Source organism: Monodon monoceros, unplaced genomic scaffold (assembly GCF_005190385.1).
Source record: "Monodon monoceros isolate NGI ecotype Baffin Bay Population unplaced genomic scaffold, NGI_Narwhal_1 Super_Scaffold_11, whole genome shotgun sequence".
In the NCBI taxonomy this organism is placed as follows: domain Eukaryota; kingdom Metazoa; phylum Chordata; class Mammalia; order Artiodactyla; family Monodontidae; genus Monodon; species Monodon monoceros.
The window spans coordinates 108,715,796-108,742,163 of record NW_021703767.1 but is presented as its reverse complement, the minus strand read 5'-3'; the positions used below and the strand labels follow the sequence as shown (position 1 = coordinate 108,742,163).

The 26,368-nt window shown below is 42.7% G+C and overlaps 2 protein-coding genes across 2 annotated transcripts in view; both read left to right on the top strand.

Moving 5' to 3' along the window:
• The window catches only part of LOC114890340 (leucine-rich repeat-containing protein 37A3-like), a 45,481-nt gene extending 21,799 nt beyond the window's left edge, over positions 1-23,682 (top strand). Inside the window, 10 exon segments of the mRNA XM_029213743.1 lie at positions 13,706-13,815; positions 13,818-13,966; positions 14,233-15,164; positions 15,167-15,316; positions 15,319-15,494; positions 15,919-16,023; positions 22,089-22,170; positions 22,255-22,415; positions 22,521-22,696; positions 22,758-23,682. Of these exon segments, the coding sequence (XP_029069576.1) occupies positions 13,706-13,815; positions 13,818-13,966; positions 14,233-15,164; positions 15,167-15,316; positions 15,319-15,494; positions 15,919-16,023; positions 22,089-22,170; positions 22,255-22,415; positions 22,521-22,696; positions 22,758-23,682 (2,966 nt within the window).
• Positions 555-9,398, top strand: LOC114890851 (RAD52 motif-containing protein 1-like). Its single transcript, XM_029214772.1, is given in 8 exon segments — positions 555-649; positions 1,024-1,206; positions 4,187-4,190; positions 4,369-4,468; positions 4,843-5,034; positions 5,991-6,089; positions 7,756-7,841; positions 9,297-9,398. Coding segments are annotated over 8 exon segments (861 nt in total).
• Positions 23,683-26,368: the final 2,686 nt, after the last annotated feature.

Below are 26,368 nucleotides of genomic sequence, written 5' to 3'. Positions count from 1 at the left end.
ATAGCTCAGTTACATTGTTAGCTTAATAATGTAACTGATCCGCATACATAAAGGAACAAGAGAAAGGAATGGAAGGGGGAAGGGAATTAACATTAATGGCCTCATATCCTATGATGTGCCCTCTGCAAATGAGAATTTATTGATATAGTGCCTCAGTTTGTAAACTGATTTTATATACATTAGGTCTCAAGTACCCTTCGTCTTATAGGATAAGTGTCAATATATTTTTGTTTATTTTGTTTGTTTCTGCAATTTTATAAAGAGTACAAGTGATGCTGTTTTATGTCCTATTTGGAGCCTGAGAGTATTTAGTTCCATAACCAGAAGCTGCTGCCTAGCCCTTCTAATGGAATGGAGAGCTAGCTTATTCTTAGACTGTCAAGCTCTGAACTTTATCTGAATCTCAAGCTTTTCTATTCACAAAACACTCAGGGGCTTTCAACTGTTTTTCTATATATTAGATTTATTGCTACTAAGTATTTAAAAAGCGCAGGTGCGTGTGCGCAAGCGTAGTCCGCTTGCGCCCCGAGCAGCGCAGGTGCGGTGATGGTGGGATGGTGCAGTTGGTACCTTTTGGGGTTCCCTTCGGGGGTGACAAAAGCTTGCTGGTGTGGGAGCTGAGCTCTGGACCCACCGCCGAGACTTTGCAATTGAGCCCTGCCGGAGTGGAGGGAAAGGTGGATGAAGCCACCCCGCGCCCCAGTAACTAGGTGCCCCGGGGTACTGCTTCAGTACCTCATCTGCCTGTGGCCTCCGCTGAGAGGAATCTTAGTTCTAGAGACGACCTGAGCAGTCAGCTCGCCCCCATAGATTTTTGAGGGTTAGTCTCCAACTGAAGACATTTCCTCCTAATGCTTCTCGAAGCTTAGGATTTCAGAGGGAACCTTGTCCATGAAATGAGAAGGGTTTGGAGTTGCAGGCTCACCACAGTTGCCTGTGGCGAATGGCTGGGGGAGTACCAGGGAATGGGCGGTTTTGTTTCCTGGGCCTGAAATTTACTGCACTTACTTAGCGTGAGACCACCCTAAAGCATTCTCTCTTCACAGTCTTCTCCCGGTTTGGCCTTCTGTATTCGGTCCGAGTCTTCCCAAACGCAGCAGTGGGCGGTCCTGTGTTCTCTGCCATCATCAAATTTTATTCAGCAAGGGATGCCCACAGAGGCCAAAAGACATGCGACCAGAAGCAGCTTTTTCACACATCTCCAGTGTGAAAAAGGTGGGTCCAAATGTGGACTTCCTTGCTCTACTGGGATGAAGTGCTGAATTTAAAACTAATAGTCTATCAGGAATTCCCTGGTGGTCCACTGGTTAGGACTCTGCACTTTCACTACTTAGGGCCCGGGTTCAATCCCTGGTCTGGGAACTAGGATCCCAGGGAAAACAAACAAACAAACAAACAAAAAAAAAAACGGCCAGCGTTTGTACAGCACTGTGATGTACAGAATGCTCTCAGATGCACTGCTCCACCGATCCTTCCGTTCCCCAGTTGTTTCTTTCTTTTTTTTTAGATGAAGAAACTCGAACTCAGGATGGTTAAGTGACTTACTTAAGGTTCATGACAGTAAATGTGGAAACTAGAGGCCAAACCCAAACTTAACTGATGTTAAACCCCATGTCATTTTATGCTGCCCCTTAATTTAAGAAATCTTCACAAGAATCTTCCTTATATATACATTTCTGTGGATTTTAAATGTGTGAGGTTGACAAATTTTTTTAAATTAATTAATGAATTTATTTATTTATTTTTGGCTGTGTTGGGTCTTGTTGCTACGCACCGGCTTTCTCTATTTGCGGCGAGCGGAGTCTGCTCTTCGTTGCGGTGCGTGGGCTTCTCATCGCGACAGCTTCTCTTGTTGCGGAGCAAGTGTTCAAGGCACGTGGGCTTCAGTAGTTGTGCCTCACGAGCTCTAGAGCACAGGCACAGTAGTTGTGGCACACGGGCTTAGTTGCTCTGCGGCATGTGGGATCTTCGCGGACAAGGATCGAACCCGTGTCCCCCGCATTGGCACCCAGTCTCTTAACCAGTGTGCCAACAGGGATGTCCCGAGCTTGAAAAACTTTTGTCACATGTAAGATAAAGGAGGCTTCATCATCATCATCACTCTCAAACTGCCTATTAAGAACTCACTTCAGATTCCAAAAACTGGGTAAACATTCTTTAATGCATTGTAGAAACCTTCTTCCATATTAACATGCCATCCAATTTTACTTCCCCAGAATTAACATTTCATTATGTTAAGGACCTTTTCAATTCCTCTGAATAAGTGAGTGAGGCTTAGATTTCCCAGACCTTTCCCTTTATAATTGTGTGTCTTCTCTGATTGGCTTCTTGCTCTGGCTACTTCCTACTGATCTTGCTACCTCTTCTCACCCATATTTCTTTACTCACTGATTTCACCTATATTGAATCTGAGAACTCTCCTCAGATGTGACTCCAGGTACACTACCTCCCACTTCTGTACCCTGTTTAACACCCTCTTCAATCCTGGCTGTACTCCCTGGGATTGAAATGATTTTCTGTCAGGCATTCTTTTATTTGCAGACCCTGCGACCATTTCATGTACCACTCAGATATGACAGATGGCCCTGGAAAGATTATGAAACAGTTACTTGGTATCAGTTGTGAGTAATGAGTTTTTTTCTTATATTTGACATAAAGACCAATCCATAAGCATAGATTGTGAGATTTTCACAGCATATAGCCCATCACTGATAGCATAATGAAGAAAATGTTCTCCAAGTCACTATAGAGTTGAGAGGAAAGGGCATTTGTATTAGATTTCTTTATTTAATGCAGAGGCTTAGTTTACTACCCACAACCCCGAAATTTTTCCCTACTTTACTTATGCGCTCTTTTTCAATTTATTTATTTATTTACTTATTTGCTTGCACCGGGTCTCAGTTGCAGCAGGTGGGCTCCTTAGTTGTGGCTCAAGGGCTCCCCAGTTGTGGCATGTGGGCTCCCCATTTGCAGCAGGCATGCTCCTTTAGTTGTGGCTTGCAGGCTCCTTAAATGTGGCATGCGAACTCTTAGTTGCAGCATGCATGTGAGACCTAGTTCCCTGACCGGGGATCGAACCTGGGCCCCCTGCATTGGGATAATGGTATCTTAACAACTGCACCAGCATGGAAGTTCCAATTATGTGTTCTTTTACTCATTGGCAGGTATCTTCCTATCCTTTTTCCCCTGTGTTTTTTATAAATACAGAAAAGAGAAAAACATTTTAAAATAAAATGAAGGAAAGGCCTAATGTATCTGAGTTTTTCTCAGTAGCATGAAGGGAAATGTTTGCCAGCAAGAACTGTGGCAAGGTTATCCCAGATGTCAACTGTCTCTACTCCCCAAGGGCTCAGAGCCCTTCTGAGGCTTCCTAATTGTCCAGGACAGCTCCATTATGACTCACCATACAGGACCTAGCCTCCCATGTGGCACTCAACATTTAAAAATTAGTCTTCATTTCTCCTTCCCTGCAGGCAGCTTCAGTTGGAGAAAGTAATTTCATTTTCTTATGTACTCATTCATTCACTCAGTCAACAGACCATCACTCCTCTATTATATGCCAAGATGAATTCTTCTTTCTGGTAACAAGGAAAGAATAATATATGGTTCCTTCAAGCACTTATGGAGCTCATAAACTAGTGACAGAGGAAGAGGCACAAGCAGATCAATAAAGGATTAACAATGCTTTGACTTTATTTGTATTATTTGAATTTTTATGACTAAATTTATATACTACACCCTGTTCAAAATGGAAATAGATGTTTAAGAAAGAAGTAGTGATGTATAAAATCCACAGTAATATGTAAGTTATTTAGAGAGTTAAGACTGGAAATATTTGCACTCTCAAAGAAGCTTGTTAATGCAGATGAATCTATAATTCTTTTGGTTGCTTTATTTACATTTATAGAGGTATACATATTCCCTCTTCTAACAGGGCTTAGTAAATTGGGAAGGGGGTGCTACAGATTAAGGTCCTAATTCAGTGGCAGGTCCATCTTATCTCCTGTTCAGGTCATATTCTCAAGCAGGAGCTACAGGATGAGATGAGTAAAACAATCCATTCCTTTGCTTAGCCCCAGCCCCATAATAGGCTTCTGTTGGGCTTCCTTGGATGCTTTCATCATCACTTTCACCACCGGATGTCAGGGAACCTTCTGGTTAATCAGGGGCCCTGGAAATGATGCAGAAAAGTACTGGCTTAAAAATAATAAATAACATTTATTTAGGGCTCACTGTGAACTCATTGCTTAAAATGTCCTATTCAATCTTCACAAACACTCTGTGAAATTGGTATTGATAAATCTCAGGTATATCCAAAATAAATCACTATGTAGGGTTGTGATATTTTTAGGTCTTTTATATCTTTAGGTTCATCTCGTCACCAGACATAAGGCAGTTCATCATAATACGCTTGCCCTAAACAGCTCCAGATGCCAAGAATTGGCAAATTACTTCTTTGGTTTCCATGGTGGTCATAAAGGATCATCAAGGTAAACTCTGTAAACTTTCTTTGACTAACCAGACTCCTTTCAACATTGAACTCCTAGACTTTAGAGAGAAGAATAGAACAGGGCTATGGGGAAGAGATGTGGGAGGTTTCCACATGGAAATATCTGAGCATAGGCCTGCCACCTAGAATTAGTGATAATCTCAATGACTTGGACGGTGGTGTCCATAATTTTCTCCAGTATTTGTATGGTGTATCATAAAAAATAGTTGTCCATATCTAGTCATTCATTTGCAAGTCTCAGTTGATTTTGAAGGGATAGCATACCTAAACTATTACCTGGGATTGCTGGAGTTTAGTTTTTATTTCTAACAGCAGTATATATTGAAGTCTAGCCTTTAACTCAAAATCCTAACAGCTTCGGGATCTTTCTAACCTTGAAGAAAGGGAAAATGAAGATATTGTGACACCACTTCAGAAGCAAAGCCTGAAGTTCTTCTGTGCTTTAGAGGTGGTGTTGCCCTCCCACGAGTGCAGGAGTCCTGGAGTTGGCATGGCTGAGGAACCTTTGGATAAGTTGGAGGAAGGTCTGTTTTTCAGTACGTGTGTGTGTTGGGAGGTGAGGCAGTGGGATTTCTCTTCTTTCCTTTCTTTCTGAAACTCAGCTTTTCAGATATATCATCACTTTTCTAAGCAACTAAAACCCTGGGCAAAATATTTCTACCCAACAATATAGGTTTTTATCTTAGGCAATACCTGAAAGCACCTTAAACTTTAGAATTTTAGAACTCACTGCCTGCCAAGAAGCTTAGGAGGAGGGAAAATTAGTTATTATTATTATTTTTTGGTTAATAATTTGTTTTGTGCTAAAATAATCCTTCAGATACACATGTCATCTGGCCTTCAGTGATCCCAACAAAATCATTGTCTGAAGATTGAAATAAACTCTTCTGTAAATGTTCAGTCCTTTACCTCCTATAGAATGGCCTGAGCGGAAAACGTAAATGTAGATCCCTAGAAAGGGGATTCCAATTGATACTGAGTTTTTTCCTAGAATCCATGGCACTTGGGCTTAGGGTTTTAAGTCAGAGGCAGGGCTGTTAGCGAATGGGGCGGAGGAGGCTCCACCATCCACCTGAGTGTGTGATGGTTGAGTAGAGGCCAGATCATCTGCACTACCACCAAATCTATCTCACTGTATGAGTCCAGCCCTTCATGCAGAGGAGAGCAGGGTCTGTAGCAGTTTAGCCTCAGCTTGTCCATTTGAAATCTGTGAGTAATATGAGATTTGTGTCACGTGTTTGGTTTGCATTTCCCGTCTAGTATTTTAGCAACTTCCAGAATAGATCCCAGCAGTAAAAATGTGGCATGCCAGGGTATACCTACAACAGAGACATTCACTCATACCCCAGTGTTGTGCTTGCCCTTAATCATTAAGGTAATGATCTAAGAATCACAGATGCATTTTTACTTTTAAACGTATAACCTAGAAATCAGTTATTCATATAGGCATTTTAAATTCATCTGTTTTGGTTGGATTTAGGGTCATTATCATTCCTTATGAGAAGGAAGGTAACCCAGAAGCTTGCTATTCAGAAAGCTATGACAAATGCATTCCAGAAATTGCTGATTGTGGTTTTAGGTAAGACCTTTTTGATTGTCGTTGAAGTGCTTCAGTTTCAGTGAGCAAATAAACTTATTTGAAAAGTTAATTGGATGAAAATAATGGTTATCTAAAACATTACATATTCTTTCATTCACCATATGCTTTCACAGCAGGAGTCTTACATTTGTTCTTTGTGGCATTTATGACAAGAACGACAGGAAATATTATTGTCCCCAGTGTTTAGATGTAGAATCACTTGCCTCAGTTCATACAGAAAGTGTTTGATCCACTTCTTCCTCAATTGCTTGTTTATCATACAGAGTAGTGTAGTGATTATAAGCCTTGGACACCTGTGTTTGAGTCCTAACATTGTCTCTTAGATTTGTTGTTGTTGTTGTTGTTGTTGGAATTTTAGGTTTTTCTAGCCAGAGACCTTTGAAGGTATTTAATATCTCTAAGCTGCAATTTCTTTAATTTCATATAGGGTTAGTAATTCAGCTTACAGCAAATGGGGGATATTGTAAGAGTAAATGACATGATGAATGTAAAAAGCTTAGAACTATGCCTGAAACATAGTAAGCTTGTAGACAAAATATATTGACTATTATTATTACCGTTGTTTTCTTGTTGAAGAGTTTATTAGACTATCTTTTTGGAATCAGTTGAATTTCAGTTTTCATTTCTGATATATTGAGTGAATATGATTCTTATATAATAATCGGCTATGTTTTTGTGAGCCTTGAAACTGGTCATGCTACTGAATAGCATTGATTGTGTTCCCTATCGAGTTATACAGCGGTGAGAATGTCAAAGGTTGTGCCCAAAGGAAACTTTATGATTAGTAGATTCCCGAAGCAGAATTGCTCCCCTGCTTCACAGCCCTGCAGGCTGAGAGACTGAGAAATCCTAGCTAAGTTGTCAGAAACCTTATTTGCTTGTAAGAGTTGACCCTGGATTGGTCTTGGCCTTCCAACCTGGGCAGTCCTTCCAGTGAAGTTTGACTTCCCTGGTCATCAGGCACAATCTCCATCAGCTGTCAATTCTGGGTAACAACCTTTAAGAACCAAACAAAATGCCTGGGTTGTTTGTGCCTAATATGCCAAGGTACTCCTTATATGTACACAAAACCCCTTAGACCAAAAAGCCTGGTGGCTCTAGCTTGCCTTGAGGGAAGCTGTATTGTCCAAAGGGTACATGGGCCAGTTTCTGCCAGTAGAGTGTTCAAATGCTCTCTCTCTCTGTCTCTGTCTCTGTCTCCAAAGCTTTGTTCATTGTATCTGGTAGAATTTTGGTCCCAAGGAGTAAGCCCTTGCCTTGCTTCTAATAGGAAGTATCTATTATAGTCCAGTGGTATATCTCCCAGGTTTAAACTCACTCTGACCCTCACCTAATGCCTTCCTATTTAATTGTATTGTGATTGAACATTTTTGTTTCCACAGCTTTTAATTTCTATGTCCTTATTCCTTAGTTCTTATTTCTAAGATCATAAAGTTTTTAAACCAAAGTTGATACTTCTTATATATGTTTTCACAAATAATTATGATAAAAACTGAAGTGTCAGATGAGGGAACTTCTAGGAAAATGCTCTTATTTTCTGCTTTTAGAAGTCAAAAGAATGTCTAATTATTCGGTGCTACCATTGTATACAGGAAGTTTTAGAACAAGAAAACTTCTGAATTGATCCTTGTTAACTTTATTACAGAAAGTGGTAAAACAGCTGTGGCATATAAACCCTGTGAAGAGGTCACAGATGCTAGAACCGAAGAGGAACTACAGGATTTAATTCAAGTATGTGGAGTTAAAAACTCAAGGGGTACACAGCCAGTGTAACCATAATTCAAAACAACCAGCAGGATTTGGAAGGCTTCAGCATGTCTACTCAATTCTGTCTTCCTTAGGAAAAGGTGAAACTCTGAAAGTGCTTTTGAGGCAGGGAATTCCTAGGAGCTTTCCAAGTCCGGGACTTGTCTCTGGCCCCTTATTTGAAGTTTGGAGAGCAGGATTGAGGGCCACCAGTGTACGTCTACTGTTGTGGACACAGGAGAAGACACAGGCCTTTTCGAACTCCCCTCAAATAGAATTGCAGGGATTTGGGAACAAAGTAACTATGGTCTTAAGTGTGATTATGCTACACTGTTTAAAAACTATTCATGCCTTTCAAGTAAAGTATATTACCCAGATCTCAGCATCTCTTATGTATCTTGTGTTAAATATTTTGCCAAAGAACTTTTCTGTAAACCAGTTATATGGATGCCTCGAATTAGGGAGTAAGTTGTCAACGTAATTTCTGAAAGAAAACATTAATGTACTGCATATAGGATTTTTATTTAAAAGGAGCAAAAAATGTGTTCAATGTCATTGACAGCTTAATTTTTAGCTAGATTTCTGATTATTTAACTCACCCTAATGTTGCAAAGTTTGTTTTGAAGTGAAGAAAGTAGAGAAAGAAAAGGTGGTTATGTTCTGAAAAATGTAAAATTTTTGAAAGTTTTTTCCTGTACAAAATAATTATTTTAATTAAATTTAAATCAGTCAAGGAAACTTGAAACGTATCCGTGTTTGGGCTTTAAGAAGTGTAGCTTCCTATGAAATGTGAGAGGAAAGTGTTCTGTATTGATACTAAAGATTCTGGAAACCTGATTATAACAACAGATCCACTCCTAAATAAGGCCAATCCTGGAATCAGTTCCATTTAGAAACCATTATGTGCTAGGCACTGGAAATAAGGTGAAGCTCCTTCTCTCTTGGAGTTTAAGTGTTAAAGGTGTACCAGACAATTAAAAAGGACTAAAATTAAATAGATTATGAAAAAGACTGTGAAGAAAGTAAACTGGGTGCTAGTTACAGTATTTCAAGAAAATTACTTAACATGCTGACTTTAACATTCTAAGTGTCTTCTCCATGTGTCCACACAGGGTAGACCTCTGAAAAGTGACACTGTAGTTTTTTCTAGATTAATGGCTCTGTTGAGACAAGGTGGGATGGGGGAAGTTTTCCCATGCTAATATAAAGGGCGATTGACTTGGTTTTAAACTCTCTTTCCCAGAATGAATTGCTCGCCTGCCCCAAGCCCCTCCTACAGAAGTTCTGGAGTCATCACTGATTCAGTGGTAACCCCTAATAACACAGTTGTGAATGAATAATGAGGCGTGAATACTAAGAGTTTGGTGGAAATGGCAACATTTTCGAATAATTGTAAGGTGTGTTCCCCTTCCGCCACCCTAACTGGTGCTCATTTTGCAGGTCAGCTGCTTTTCTTGTCAGCCGTGTGGCCAAAGGGAGCAAGAATGTCTCTCAGACTTCAGCTTTGAGGAGGAAGAATTCAGATTGCCAGAACTGGACTAGCACTTTTGAATTTCCCAGAATGCCAGGTCCTGTGGTTTCCTCGGGAAGCTCTGCATCCTTCCCTCCTCCCTCCACTACTGGGTTGCTGGAGTTTGGGGCCACGGGTCTGCAGCCCAAATTCTGCCTCATTGTTTGTGGCCAGGGAGGGCAGGGCGGGGTTGGGAAGAGGGCCCGGCAGGAGGTAATTGTCGCGTTTGCAAGGGGAAGGATGGCTTGCGCCCTGGGGACTCTGGGAAAAAGGCCCACTCTGGTGGCGCGGATTGGATCTCCGCACGAGCCTAATAACGGTGGCGTAACTAAAGACGTCATAAATAACGGGTTGGACGTTAGGCGGGGGCGGGGCGCGCGGTTGCTAACGTGAGCCGTCGCGTCGGCGCTGGCATAGCGGTTCAGCTCGGACGCAGGATGTGGCTCCGGCTCCTCACTGGCCTGGGTCACTGCCCCTGGAGCCGCCGCATGTTTTGTCCCGGCTGCGCCATTGGTTGCCACGGCTCTTCCTCACATGGCAAGGACGGTGGCTTCTAGTCCAGGCAGTTCAGCCTCCGGAGTGGGCCCTCGGCCCCGTCCAGGTGAACCCCAACCCACCGCGGCTGACAGAGGCTTGGTCTTCACAGGCCTCAGACCCTCCTCCCAAATTGCCACAAGCCCTTACACCGCTGGTAGAAGCCAAGGGCTTTAATTACTTAACGTCCTTGTCTCCAGTCCAGATGTTGGCCCCGCCTCATCAGGAGTTGACTGAGACTGAGGTTGAGGAGTTGACTGAGACTGACACGGATTCGGTTGGAGAGCTGCCTACAGGGCCAGATCAGTTTGCTGTTCCACATCAGGACCTGAATAACAAGCAAATCCAACATCAAAAGCTCCCAGAGGCAGTTCCAGTGCTAGACTGGGATCAGAATCAGCCCTTGGTTCTCCCTTCTCGACACAAAAGTAAGACTAAACACATAGGTCTAGATGAGGCTGAAGGTCACCAATCATCTGAAATACTTGTTCCACCTGCAGGTAGTAACAGCTCAAAACCAATGAAGTTTATTGTTTCACCCCCAAACCTGAAGAAAGATCTAGTTCAGCATCAATGGCTTGACAAAATTATTGTTGGAACTATAGGCCCATTTCAAAAAAACACTCAGGGTCTAGAACGACAGTTGCAGGGTGATTATTTACATCCTAGTATGGATGCCATTTATCCTGAGGAGAGCCTACCTAGGGATTATTTGGGGAGCCCTGATGAACCTACGGAACCCCCTGAGGAAGCTGAAATTTCTCCATCCCAGCAGGATGGCCCAGTGCTAAGTTTGATCACTTGATTAAGGTGGTTTCTTCCATATCTCTCCATTGTAAAGTTATTTTTCCCTTTGGTAATTGATAACTAATCTGTGGGGTGATACTTTGGGATCAGTGAAAATCCTACTTTCAAACAACTCTTCACCCAACTGTGCATCAATGATAATCTTTGTCTGAATCGATTATTACGTTGATAGTTGCAAAATGACACTTCCCTATTCTATCACCCATTTTGCATTTAATAGCTGACATTATTCTATACAGAAGAGCTCCCCCACTTTTCACTTTGAGTATCACTATGAACTCATGTGCTTTTTTTAAAATTAACTATGTTATACCTTATTATAATGATAATGTTATTCTTTGGAATGTTCCTTTTGTCTAGATTTGGCCAATGCGATCTCTGTTATTGTTTAACCACACGATGCTTTTTTATTACTAGAATAACTTCTAATATATTACTACTCACAAATGGGAACTGAGAAAGGGATTCCTTTCTCAGTGCGGTCTTATTCAGACTCTTCTTAGAAGTCTGCCTTCTTCCTGTGTACTCTCAACCCAAAGTGAGGCATTTGGGTTGGAAGGAGATACTTCTGAATTAAACTACAGATCAATGTCACCCAATTCTAATACCTATTCCCTTTTTTCTAGGCATACCATATCTACTGCCATCCTAATCCTTCTGTTCGGCACTCCTCTCCTCCTCTATATTTATTTACAACAGTCAAGAGCAGCAATTGGCAAACCGGCCCTATTCAGTTCTCCAGTCCATATGCCCCAAGAACTCCTTTTTGCACTGGTCTGTGGTGGCCTTGACCTACCTCTTCTACCTACTCAAGTAACTCTTTTACCACGAATTTAATTATCTGTGTTTCCGTTTTAAGGATCTTACCTAGCCGTATGGCCTCCTGCCTCTGCCAATTTAAAAATACCATTGAGGTTGTCTGTAAGAGAGTCAAGCTGTGTTCTGACAATGGATGCCTGACAGACTTCACACTTTGTGGTGAGTCTCAACTGCGGGATAATAAATTTTTAATTTTATTTTATTTTTAATACATGATGATAATTTTAAAATTTAATTTAAAATTAAAATTAATGATGTGATTTCATTACTATAATTCATTCATTCAGAGTTCCAGCTCCCTAAGTTTCTAAGAACTACCCCCTTGGTAAGAATCAGAGTCTTGGTTACATTATTAAGCTAATAGTTGCTCAGTTACATTGTTAGCTTAATAATGTTACTGATCCACATACATAAAGGGACAAGAGAAAGGAATGGAAGCGGGAAGGGAATTAACATTAATGGTCACATATCCTATGCTGTGCTCTCTGCAAATGAGAACTTATTGATATTGTGCATCACAGTTTGACAACTGATTTTATATACATTAGGTCTCAAGTACCCTTTGTCTTATAGGACAGGTGTAAATGTATTTTTGTTTATTTTGTTTGTTTCTGCAATTTTATAAAGAGTACAAGTGATGCTGTTTTATGTCCTATTTGGAGCCTGAGATTTCTGGTTCCATAACCGGAAGCTGCTACCTAGCCCTTCTAATGGAATGGAGAGCTAGTTTATTCTTAGACTGTCCAGCTCTGAACTTACTCTGAATCTCAAGCTTTTCTATCCACAAAACACTCAGGGGCTTTCAACTATTTTTCTATATATTAGATTTATTGGCACTAACTTGGTGACTTCCAAAATGTGCTTTCATGCCCACGTAGCTTGAATACAGGTCTCTATCACTGAACTAGAGCACATGATAAATAATAACACTTTGCTACTTATATAAAGACAATATTGTTGATTTTTCAACACAACTTTTTTTTTGTCTGTGACACACAGCTTGTGAGATCTTAGCTCTACAACCAGGGATTGAACCCAGGCCACAGCAGGGAAAGTGCTGGGTCCTAACCACTTGACCACCAGGGAACTACCCCAAACAATTTTTTTACTAGTTGTATTACTCCCTTCTCCCCCAGAAGTGGGCAGAAAAGGCATTCTTAATCTCCTTTTACAGGCGAGGAGAAACAAGATCAGAGGTGTTAAGTGCTATGACCCTAGTGCCCTGATCTCCTCTCCCCAGTTTCCGGCTCTCTGCAAGCCCATCCTCCTTCTTTCTCATGACACATCCCTCCTCTTTGACCCTCAGGAAAAATACTTTTAATCCTTTTGGAAGAGAAGCCCAGCTACACAATGGTACACATTACCTTCACACAGTCAGAAGCTTTGGATGGTTCCCCAAGTAAAGCTGGAAATATTAGAAGTAAAATGAAATGAAAGCAAAGTAGCCATCTGACAGAAGTTGCTTTTTCCCTTCTGCATTTTGGACCTCAAGTATTATTCCATTGATTTTTTGAACATTCCACATTGCCATACAATTGGGCAAATCTCTTAACTTATACCCCAGATCCCTGACCAAATTTTAGCAAAGAGCTCGGGCGAACGTATTGATTTCTTTCTGTATAGAGCCTTCTGTTATGAGGGCTGGGATATATGGAAGCAGAGACTGAGCAAAGGACTCGGTGGGTGGGTGGAGAAGAAAATGTCCAGATGACAACCTGTTAACGGTGATTGTTGTCGTGGTCATCTGTGATAGTAGCAAGGACACAAGCACACTAAAGAGGTGGATAGAGGAAGGCTCACACTCCTCTGCCTCTGAGGAAGGACAGGATGGGGTATATAAATTTGAGGAGTCACAGTAGATCTGCAGAGAGTCCAGCTGAGTAGGGGAATATTTGTCTTCCAGCCTTGGATTTTCTTCATTTCTGGCCCCTGGGAACCAGTGGAGTAATCCTGAATATAGTTAGTATATTTCACACTACAGAATTTTCTGAGTAGATAGCCACTTTTTCAAGAGATATCTTTTTCGCATTTTGTTGTTGCCAGTCATAGGCTTAAGTGTGGGTTTCTTTTTCTCCTAAGTGGCACTCAAACGTTGACTGATTCCTAATTTATTTGGCTGTGGACTGACTAAAAGCTGTCCCATCAGTTTTCAATGATTGAAAACAGTTATTTTTGACAGATGAAGAAACATCTATAGGGAATGCAGAAGAATCATTGATGAAGGTGTTACAAGCCTGGAAGAAGAACAGCAGCGAGCTGACTATTGAGTCAGAGAGGGCATCCTCAGATAAAGTGCTGTCAGCTTGTCAGGCTTCATGAATGAGCAGCTGGACTTTAATAGTAAAAGTGATATTATCGGTGCACTGAATTACATACTGCCTTTTATCTCAGAGGGAAATCTAGGAGATGTGGAATCAACATTATTACCATTCATTCAACTTCTTTTTTCAAATACACAAGTTGGAGATATGCCACTGGGCAATTTGAAAATCAATACAAGGAGCCCTTCTGTTAAACCTGTACCCAACAGTTCAACTAATAAAAATAAATTGAAGAAACTTCACTTTCTGGAAAATTTGTTAGATGCAGAAACTGAAGAAAAATTTGAGGAGGTTAAAAAGGAAGAAAAACCTGCCACGCATACGCATTCCAACCATTTAAGTGCCATGTTTAAACTCTACATCTTTCAAAAGAAATTGGAAGCTGCCCAACCACAGAAAGCCTAGCAAAGATTGAGATTACAGAGAAACATCTGCTGAAAGTGAACAGGGGCCTCCGGGGCCCAAGGGGCATACAGAAAATGCACCTCAAAGCAGGGGATGATGAGAGCATCAGGAGGAAACAGAATGCCCAGCCATCTGTGACAAATACTGCCGAAGAAAGAAGGCTCAGGAGGCCATCACCAAGAAAGCTGAAACAGCTTCTCATGGTGCAGAGGCCCAGGAAGCTGGTGGGAAAGTCCTCCAATGCAGAGTCTTCATTGATAAAGGAACACAAGGCAGCAGGCTCCACTTCCCTGAAGCGGAAGCCTCCTGCCTCCATCCCACCAAAATCCCCATCTGAGGTTAAAAGCAAATCAAAAGACTTTTCCCACACTATTTTTGTTTTAGAAGCTGTAAAGGTGAGAGTTAGAAATATTAAGGCTCCTGAACTAATCTCACCTTCTGGTGAAAAATACATCTTCCATAAAAATCAGTCTCATCGGGTCCACAGAAAACCCAAAGTCAAAAGAAGTCGAAAGTTCAGAAAGAAAAGTTCACTCAATAGAATGATGCTTGCAAGCTATCCGTTCTCTGTAGTGAGGAGTCTCATAAATTCCCCCCCACGAGAGGCTGTTTCACCTTCAAGAGAAGTGACTTCTCAGGAAAATTGTTTTCCAGCATTATTTTCTCTTTCAGACCATTTTACAGAAAACACTAGTTCAGAAAACAATACTGCACAAAATGTTTCTGAAGAAATTATTTCCAGAGGAAACTCTACTCTGCCAGGAGGACCCGGCCCTGGAAACACTACCCATAGGAACGTCTCCACTGCACATTCTACTGTTGCTGCAGACAGCAGTATGCCGACTGTTCAACACACCAACCAAACACGATGGGAGGACCGCAACACGGGCACTGAATTATCCCCAAGCCCACAGGCTTCCCTTTCCCAGGGCTCACATCCCCATGTGATCAAGTTGAAACTCAGCTAAACCAGCAGCTACGGTCCCTCATCCCCAGCAATGACATGCGAAGGCTCATTTCTCATGTTATCCAGGCTTTGAAAATGGACTGCTCGGAGGCCCACGTGCACTGGCCTGTGCCCACCTCATCTCTAAAACAGGACTCCTGATGAAGCTTCTCAGAAAGCAGCAAGAAGTAAACGTGTCCAAAGCGGAATGGGATACGGACCAGTGGAAAACTGACAACTATATCAGTGAGAGCACAGAAGCCCAGAGTGAGCAGAAAGAGCAGGAGTCAAGTGAGGTAAGGATAACCCCTGACACATGGGAGCTGGACTTTTACTCAGTTTAGGACATGCCATTAACGTGCCCAAGCAGGAATACCACGGGCTCCTAGCCTGTAACTTATCTTCAGCTATGAAACTGGCTATGACAGTGATCTCCCACTTTGCTCGTTTAGAAAGTGTGCCACTATTCCTAGGGTAGATGAGAAAAGGCATAACGCAAGATAAATAAATAGTAGATAAATAAATTGTAGAAGAAAATGCTAATGATAAGATTAATAACATTAAATTTGGCTTGTTCTTATAGAAGCTACTCGCCTGAAAGGATTGGGTTTTATAGTATTTTAAGAATAGTTAACTATCATTTAGAATAGGATTAAACATAGTTAGCTTTCATCCCTTCCATCTCCTTGTTTTTAAAAACTTGTTATTTATTTTTTCTAGCTCACAAAAGAAGTTCCAGGATATGGCTATAACAACAAACTCATCTTGGCAATATCTGTAACTGTAGTAGTGACGATTTTGGTTACAATTCTCTGTCTCATTGAGGTAAGGACGATAATTAATTCAGATTCAGAACCCACAAACTGAGAATCAAAGCCACCTTTCCTCCTACTACTATTTGATTCTCCTCTTTAATCATGAGGAATGAATACACTTTGTTCTTTTACTAAAAACTATATTCCCAGGATTTTGTTTTATTTGTTTGTGTTTGTGGTTTTGTTTTTTTTTTTTTTTTGTCTGTGTTGGGTCTTCATTGCGGTGCGCAGCCTTCTCATTGTGGTGGCTACTCTTGTTTTGGAGTATGGGCTCTAGGTGCCCGAGCTCAAGAATGGTGGCACACGGACTTAGTTGCTACACAGCATGTGGGACCATACCAGACCAGGGATCAAACCCGCATCGCCTTCACTGGCAGGCGGAATCTTAACCACTGTGCCACCAGGGAAGTCCCCACAGGATTTTTAAAGGAACTCCACTCCCAGGAGATCTCTATGGAATTGGTTCCATGGTAACAAGCCATTGGACTATTTTGACAAGTTAAGTTTATAAGAAGGCCAGAGTTGACATGATAGTAAAATTTCTTCAACACAAAAAACTATGCTGATTTCATGTACTCACCAGTCACTCTCATTCTACTGTTGATTTCTTTCCTTGTTGGCTGAAATGATGAGACGTATGGGATCTCCATACTCATGGAGCTATCAGTCACCCTGGGAGGTCTAAAAGGACATGCCTAAAAGATAAAAGTGTTGATCTCATCAATTCCTTAGGTTACTTAGCAGCATTCTTCTCCGGTGTATTAGGAATTGTGTAGATAGGTTCCATTAAAACACTGCAAGTAAAATCCTGCAGCAGTCTACCCTAAAGTATGTCATATTTATAGTAGCCTGTTCCTGGACCTACCCTGTTTACCTTTTGTTCAGTTACATAATGGTTTATTACTTTTCCCAACAGGGAGTTGCTAACATTAAAAGAGTGACTTTAATAAGCTGACAATCTTGATTCTACCCTACCAATCCAACCTACTTTATTTACCATTTCTCTTGTAACGGCAGGCCCCCATTCCAGCCAAAGCAGCTCCTCACTATACACTAGTTACACCATACCCATTCCTACTTTTGTCTGTGCCTTTACACATTGAAAATTCCTTTATTTTGCTTTGCCTGTGGAAGTCCTATGAATCTCTCAAAAACCAACTGAAGTTCAGACAGCTTTCTTCATAAAGCCTTCCCTGAATACTCCAGCCTTCCTGATCCTTGTCCTGTGAGGTTTGTCACCATTTCTTAGGGGCCATAGCAAAGCATTCCCCTCCCCTCAGAACTCACAAAAGTTGTAAGCAGTTTTTTAGAAGGCAGCCTCCCAAGAGAGAAACACCAAGGTTAGCACATCGTGGAGCTGAGCAGAGATGTGTAAGGACCAATGGCTTCCTGGCCTATCAGACTTGAATAAAACCTGACATGATGTACTAACTTCTCAAGAGAAATGTGTCTATCTGCAGGAGGGTTGGCCAGTAGTGAAAGCATAGAAAAGGTGAGGAGAGAACAACATGGGCAGTGCCCATCCTCGCATTGCCTGAGAGTAGAGAGGGCACCTTAGGCAGCATAACTGAAGAGTCAGGCCCCGTAGCCAGGCTGTGCCTTTTGAGGAGATGGACGGATGCAGCTACTTCAGGCCTTCCCATTAAATTCTCGATTCAGCTGATTCCTTTTCTAATTCTGTTCTCACCAAGTAGCCTTCGATTGTGTGATTGTGCTTTAGTGTGCCACAGAGGCCTGTCTCCACAGAGGGTAATTCACTGATTGTGCAGACATGGATGCCCTGTGTGTAGAACAGATGTATTTCTCATTGTCAAGTAATAATTTGGCATTCTGATTTTTGATCAATCCTGTGATATTGATAAAGTGAGACGGCCACAACAGGAAGACATGAGTTCTCTCTTGGTGAGGAAGAGTATGATTTCTGAGCCTAGGAGGCTGGGGACTAGCATGAGGTCAGCTTGCTAGTCATTGCCCAGACTGTACCCTCTACATCGCCAGCTGGCATATGGCCTTTTGCTTTTTTACAATTTCTGTAAAGTACCCTTTTTATTGTTTTTAACTTCTATGTAGTTTAACCTTGCATTTGTTTTGTTTTCGCCTGAGAGATCTTAGTTCCCCAAGTAAGGATTAAACCTGTACCCTCGTCAGTGAAAGCAAGCAGTCCTAAACGTTATTTCCTCTCCCCACTTATATGATAAGCTTTTTGAGGACAGGGGCCATGCAGTGCTCTTCCTATTGTAGACAATAATGGTGTTCAACGGAAGAGAGATGAGGCATTATGTCAATTCCACAGTGAGGAATAATGCAGCCGAATATTTATTTGAAGTAGCATAGAGTCCAGCAATAGACCCATGTTTTCTTAAGACTTTTGAAATGTCATGTTTTAATATTCGAATCAGTGGGAAAAAATGAATTAATGGTGATAGAATAGCTGCCTAACAATTTGAGGGGTAAATAATAGCAGTTCCCCATTTTTCATCTTAAATAAACATATTTCCATAAATGTGAAGAAAGACCACATAAAGGTATTAGAAGAAAATAAAAGCAATATTTTTATAATCTTATGGTGGGAAAGAGCCTTCAGAGCCTGATGCCACAAGCAGAGCCTTTGGTATATTCCACCATCTTGTCTGTGACACCAGCTTAGCACTGATTCATGCCAAGCGTAAGAGGAAGAGTTTTCCATATATTGTCTGATTTAATGCCTACAGTCCTGTAAGGATGATATTACTATCCCTCCTTCATAGATGAAGTAGATCAATGTAAGGCCCCAGTGGCCAAGCCAAAAGCAGAAGCCAGTTTCACCCGACTGCAAAGCTTGTGCTCCCTACTGCACTCTTTTTTCTTGTCTCCTTAGAGACAAAAAAAAAAAAACCTGGAAAGATTCGAAACACTGAAATTCAATGAAAACCAGTATTTCTTTACTATAAGGAGTTTTTTGTTTGTTTGTTTGGGCGTGGCGGGGTTTGGCCATGCTGTTTAGCTTGCGAGATCTTAGTTCCCTGACCAGGGATTGAACCTCGGACCACAGCAGTGAAAGAGCCATGGCCTAACCAATGGACCACCAGGGAACTCCCAAGAGTTTCATAAGTCAACAAAAAGAAGACAAACAGTCCAGGGGAAAAGGGGGCAAGGGCTGTGAAGAGTAGGATGTGTGTTGACAGTCAGCCACCATATCTGCACAACCTATCCTCATGGCTCACGTGCGGTGGGTTTTGTTAGCCCGGCCTTTGTCACCTCATGACGTAAAAATAATCCATAATATTTTCTTCAAGTACTTTAAGCATCTGTCTAGAATTTTTTGTATTTGTTTTTTTGTGTGGTTGAAGTAGGGGATCTAACATTTTCCCCCTATCTGAAGATCTAATTATTTTCAAACCTTTCACTGAATGGTTTAGTCTTTCTTCCCTGGTCTAATATACTATCTTTATCTGGACTCTATTCTGTGATCCAGTTATCTTGTCCTGTACCAGTACCAATATCACACTGCTTAATTCCAGTTGCTCTATAACATATGTTATATCTGGTAGGGCAAGATCCTACTCTTTGACCTTCTTTTTCATACATTTCATAACTATTCTTGCATATATTCTCTACGAAATGTCTGCTGGCCAGGTTTTATTTAAAAATTATTTTGGCTATAAATGGATTGCATTGAATTTGGAGGTTAATGTGAGGAGAACTGACCTCTTCACAAACTTCTAGGAGGATGGTATCTCATGCCATGTAAGTACATCTTCTTAATGTCCTTCAGAAAAGTTTTAATATTTTCATCACATAGGTCTTACAAATTTTTGGTTAAGTTTATTCCTAGGTACTTTATGCATTTCTATTGATATAGTAAATGGGATGTTTCTTCTGTTTCTTAGTTAGTTATTTGTGTTATATGGGAAAGCTATTGAGGCTTATATGTGGATCTCTTGATTTTGTATGGAGCCATCTTACTCATGTTGCTTCCAATAAAATTTCGGTTGATTCTTTTGGTCTTCTTAGGTCCCTCATTTCATGTGCAAATATTTTTGCCTCTTCCCTTCCAATACTTCATTTTTCTTATTGTATTGATTAAGACCTCCTCCCCAATGATCGATAGTAACAGTAATCATGGGCATCCTACTCTTGGTCTTGACTTTAAAACAATGCTTAGGTTTCTGCTAGATACCTTTATTTTCTTTTCCTACTTCTAAGAGACTTATTAGGAATTACCTGTTGAACGTTATCTAAAACAGTCAATAAAATATATCGCTTGCTGCATGCAAGTCCCTATGTTAGGTACTGTGGAAGAGTCAAAGGATTATTAAACAGGATACATTTCCTTTCCTTAAAAAAGTTATCATCTCACTGGGTAGATAAGATTTAAAGTAAAAAGGAATGAACAAGTATTTGGAAATACGTGTAATGGCTAATCATGATCACGTTTTCTTTCAAAACAGATTTATTCTCATAGAATTGCAAAAGAGGAGGATAAAAAAGAAGCAGAAGGTAAATATTGGTTTTTAAAGCAGAATTTTACAACTAGAGGAGAACTTAGAACTCATCTATTTCAATTTCCTGACCTAAGGCAGGAAGAATGTTTAATTACCCTAATGGTTTATCCAAATTTATTTATTAGCAGAATTAGCTCCCCGGCCAAAGCTGACTTAGAACAGAACTGGCGCCGATTCATCTGCTTTCTCTAGTCCTTTAAGGAAACAGGGTGGACGGGGAGAGGTTTTGATTGTACCTGTTCCTGCTGGCCTGATGCCTGGTTCCTAGGCATCAGACCAGGCCAGAGGCCTTCTAGGAGGCTCCGGGGTAGGGAAGGCCACATGGTTGGGGATGTAAGGGCTGGCCTAACTCAAAGCTGACAAAAGGTAGAACATATGAGTCCCTTTTGTAATTTGGCAAGGAAACTTCGCTTCTCATCCTTCTGTTTTTTATGCCACTACTCTCTATTCCCTTTATCCAAACCTCATAGAATTTTAACTGGGAGAAACTTTAGACAGTAGTTTCCCTCTTCCTTTTATAATAAGGAAATGGAGAAGGAGAAAGAGAAAATATCTTGCCCCATGGTCATACTGCTAGTGATTATCAAAAAGAAGAGCGTCCCTTTCCACTGAGGACTTCTCTACTGATCGCACTGTGTTTGGGCTGTGAGCTGCGTTTTATGTCAGAATTCAGTATACACAATTATACCCCAATAAAGATGTTTAAAAAATAAATAAATAAATAAAATAAAATAAAATAAAATAAAATAAGAATTCAGTATACACATACTATATGGACATAAGTAGTTTCTGAAACAATCTTATTTTGCACTCTGATTTTTTTTCTCTTCTATTTGTATTCAAAAAGAGTATTTTGTGTTTCCCTGCTGGTCATGGCCTTTGAACTGATTCCACAATTCACTGACACCACAGTGACAGCCTGCAGTATGAAAGTCAGAGAGGTATAGATAACTTTGCTCGTTGGTTTCAGGTGTTTACTTGGTGTGATTCAACTTATAAGATAGAGCAGCCAGGAAAATAAAAGCACCTTCTCTCCACACCCACACCCCCAGCAAATGCTGCATGTGCGACTAAGTCCGAAACGGACTGGTGTGAAGTGCATCTAGAGAGTAACGTGTTTCTGCCCAGTGCCGTTGTGCAGTGTTTTCTCTGCACGATGGCACTTGGCCAAGGACCAAGAAAGGTGAGTGGGGCTGAAAATCCTGCCTATACTCCATGCTAAGCCACATGTAAAGGTCTCCCCAGAGACACTAGGGGGCCATTTTGGACAGACACAGAGAACCTCTGGAAGGACAGCATGCATGCAACGATTTTCAAGATCCCCTATCTGTGGTGATTTTGCTCATTGTGATTATGGACCGAGGTACCCATTTAGGCCTAATAAGACCAGAGATAACGCATTGTGAGAGAGATGAAAAATGACATGTAACACTAACTGTGTGTGTTTTCCTCCAAGGGGCTTTTTTCGATTTCTGCTGCATAAGAGAAGCTCAGGGGAACGTGAGAGTTAGGTAAATTTGAGGAGGAGAAAGTACTGTGGCCAGAGAAAGCAGGGGAGTTGCAGAATTAATATTTCCCTTTCTGTTTCTAGGAGGCCTCTTTCGGGAGAAGGCGGCCACTTTGACATAGGGATACGTATAGACCTCTCAACGCCACAACGCAAGGAATATATGGCACAAAAGCTACACGACAGGGAGTCTTCTGAGGAGGAGGAGATATTTCTCCATCCCAGAAGAAGGCCCAAACTCGTCATCCAGAGCGCACTGAAGAGGTAGAAGCACCTCGACTTCAGCAGGAGGCTCCACCTCAGCCTTCAGAGGCCCCTGAGGAACTAGAATCTCCAAGTCCTCCAGAGGCCCTCGCCCGGCCTTTGGAGACACTTAAGGAGCTTGTAGTTCGACCAGTAGCGCATCATGGGGTAAATGAAGCTCAGCAAACTTGTACAATTTCACTATTAAACCATGGATCTGGCACTTACCATAACTCCACAGGTCACTAAAGAGGTTGAACCCTCCCAGTCCAGCAAGAGACCCCATCTCAGCCTCCGGAGAGCCATGAGGAGGTTGAACCTCCACCAGTCCAGCGGGAGGCACCATCTCAGCCTCCAGAGAGCCCTGAGGAGGTGAACCTTCTCTACTCCATCAAGACGCCACAACTCAGGCTCCAGGTCTCCCTACTGAGTATGTACATGAAATTGCAGTGAGTAGAGAGGTAGCATCTCTACCTGAGTTCAGCGCCACGCTCATTCCAACTTGCCCAGTGTTACACTTCAACCTCTGAATTTGGAACTTACCATCACTCCGGAGCCCACTACGGAAGCTGAATTTCCTACAGCTCAGCAGGAGGCCCTGACTCCACCTCTTGAGCATCCTGAGGGGACAGAATCTTCTCCAAACCAACAAGAGACCTCAGCTAAGCCTCCAGAGCCTCCTGGAGAGGTTGAGCCTTCAAGGGAGCAGGAGCAACCAGCTCAGCCTTCTGAGCCTCCTGGAGAAGTTGAACCTTCTCCAACCCAGCAGGAGCCCACAGGTCAGCCCCCAGGGCCTCTTGTGGAACCTGAGCCTTCTCTTAGTGCACAGGAACAACCAACTCAGCCTTCTGAGCCTACAGAGCCTCCTGAGGTGAAAACAGCAACCCAGCAGGACATTCCAGCTCAGCTTTCAGAGTCTTTTGGAGAACCTGAAACCTCTGCTACCAAGGAGGAAGCCTCAGCTCAGTATCCAGAGAACCCTAATGAGGCAGAATCTTTCGCAACCCAGCAGGAGATCTCAGCTCTGTCTCCAGCGGAGATAGAAAATTCTGCAACCCTGCAGGAGCAACTAGCTCAGCCTCCAGAGCCTTCTTCAGGGGAGGTGGAACCTTCTCCGACTCAACAGGAACAGCCAGCTCAACCTCCAGAGCATCATGAAATGACAGGTTCACCTCCAAGTCACCCTCATGCTCAACATTCAGACTTATCCAGTGTCATTGTCAAACATGCAGATGTGGAGCTTACCATAACAAAAGAACCCACTCCAGAGGTGGGACCTTCTCCAAATCAGCGCAAGCCTTCAGCTCAGCCCTCAGTGCCCCTTACTAATGCAGAATTTTCTACAATGCAACATGAGGCCCCCACACTGCCTTCACAGCCACCTGAGGAGGTTGAACTTTTGCCAGTTCAACAAGAGGCTCCAGCCGAACTCTAGAAGACAGTACACATAATAAACCTTCAGTACAAGAGGAGACCCCAGCTCAGTATCCAGAGCATCGTGGAGAAGAAGTTATACCTGCCACAAGCCAGCAGGAGACTCCCGATCAGCATCCACAGGCTCCTGAGTTTGTACCTTCCCCACCTCAGCAGGAAGCCACAGCTCAGCATCCAGAGTCTCATGGTGAGGTGGAATCCTCTCCAACTCAGTCTCCAGAGCTCTCTAATGTGACTGTAGTTTTCTCTCCAGAGCATCCTGTGACAACAGTTTCTCCTCTAGGTCAGGATCAAGCTCAGCTTCTGCAGCGGCCCGATGTCACTGTTAAACCTGTGGATCTTGCACTTATCGTAACTCCAGCGTTCACTAATGAGGTTGAAACTTCTCCACCCCAACAAGAAACCTTGGCTCAGTCTACAGTCTCCCCTTTGTCAGTCCAGCAAGAGATTTCAGATTAGCATCCAACCCCGTCTGAGAATGTTGAACCTTCTCCAATCCAGCAGGAGAGCTCAGCTCAGCATCCAAAGCCCACTGAGTGGGTTGGACCTTCTCCAGTCCAGCATCAGCACCCAATTCACCCTCCAGGGGCCTCTACAGATGGTGCGACTCAACCTTCAGTACATAATGAAGTGACATTCTCACCTCTAGGTCCAGATGAAGTTGAACATCCAGTGTTGCCTAATATCACAGTTAAACCTGTGGATCCTGTGGTTGTCTTAACTCTAGAGCCCAGTAAGAGGTTGAACATCCTACAGTGCAGCAGGAGGACCCTACTCAGACTCCAGATCCCCCTGGAGGGATAGAGCTTTCTTTAATCCAGGACGAGGCCCCAGCTCAGTCTCCGGTTCCCCAGGGGAGCTCAGCTATATGTCCATAGCCCCCTAAGGAGGTGAGACTTTCTCCCACACAGCAGGAGCTTCAGGCTCAGTCACCAGAACTCCCTGAAAAGGTGGAACCATTTCCAGTCCCTCAAGGGACCCTTCCTCACCTTCTACAGCCCCCTGAGAACATGGGATCTTCTCCAGTCCAACAGGAGTTCCCAGGCCTACTTCTGGAACCCCTTAAAGAGACAGAACCTTATCCAGCCGAGCAGGATGCCCCATCTCAGACTCCAGCGCCACCTAAGGAGGTTGTAGCACAAACTCCAGTGCATTATGAGATGACAATTCCAACACTAGGACAGAATCAAGCTCAGCATTCAAACTTGCCCAGAGTCACAGTTAAACCTTTGGACCAGGGGCTTCCCACAGCTCCAGAACCTACAACGGAGGCTGAATATTCTGCAGCCCTGCAGCACACTGCAGTTCCTCCAACATAGCCCGAGGTGACATTTCCAAATGCAGAGCAAGTTCAGGCTCATCATCCAACCTTGACTGAGGTCACAATTCAACCTTTGGACCTTGAACTGACCATAAGACCACAACCCACTAAGGAGGATGAACCTTCTCCAGCCCTGCAGGATAACTTAACACAGCCTCCTGAACCACCTAAGGAGGTTTTTGTAGCTCAGCTTCCAGTATATCAGAACCCAATCGTCCCAACACCAGATCAGGATCACACTGAGAGGCCAGCATCACCCAGTGTCACAGTTCAACCTATAGACCAGAGGCTTACCACAACTCCAGAACCTATTACGGAGGTGAACATTCCACACCCCTGTAGGAGACTATAGTTCCTCCACCATACCACGAGGTGACACTTCCAAATCCAGAGCAAGTTCAGGCTCAGCATCCAACCTTGACTAAGGTCACAGTTCAACCTTTGGACCTGGAACTTACGTTAATTCTGGAATCCAGTTTGGAGGTTGAACCTTCTCCAACCATGCAGCAGACCCAAGCTCAGCCTCCAGAAATCATTAAGAAAGTTGTAGCTCAGTCTCCATTGTACTCCGAAGTGACAGTTCCAGCACCAGATCAGGATCATGCTGAGCATCCAATATCACCACCCAGTATCACAGTTAAACCTTTGGATCTGGAGCTTAGCACAACTCCACAACCTACTACAGAGTCTGAACATTCTACAGCCTGGCAGCAGACTACAGCTCCCCCTCCAAAACACCCTGACATGACACTTGCAGCCAAACCACACTCAACTCACAAGTCAACCTATGGATGGGGAAATTACCATTACTGCAAGATCCAATATGGAGACTGTACCTTCTCCAATCATGCAGGACACCCCAACACAGCCTCCAGAGGCACCTCAGGACGTTGTAGTTCAATCTTCATTCCAGCAGGAGGTGACAGTTCCAAATCCAAGTAAGGATCAAGGTCAGCATTCAACATCATCTAGCGTCAGAATTCATTATGTGGACCTAGAGCAAACCACCACTCCAGAATCCACTATGGAGGCTGGACATTCTACATCCCTACAGCAGACTATAGCTCCCCCTCCAAAACACCCTGAGGTGACACTTGCACAGCCAAACCTGACTCAAGTCACAGTTCCACCTGTGGACTTGTGAGTTAACGTATCTCAGCAACCAATGCCATCTGAGACAGTTCTTTTTCCTTCGACTCAGTATTCAGTATCCACAGGTCTTCCTGGTGTAAAATATACCCCAGAAAAGAAGCAGCCGGAACAGAATGCCACCACAAACTTCAGCGTATGTGAGCTGTGTACCTGCACAAATGAGACGCTGTTGGGTGTTGGTCTCAGCCCAAAGCAGAAGCTCCACAGGGTGCCT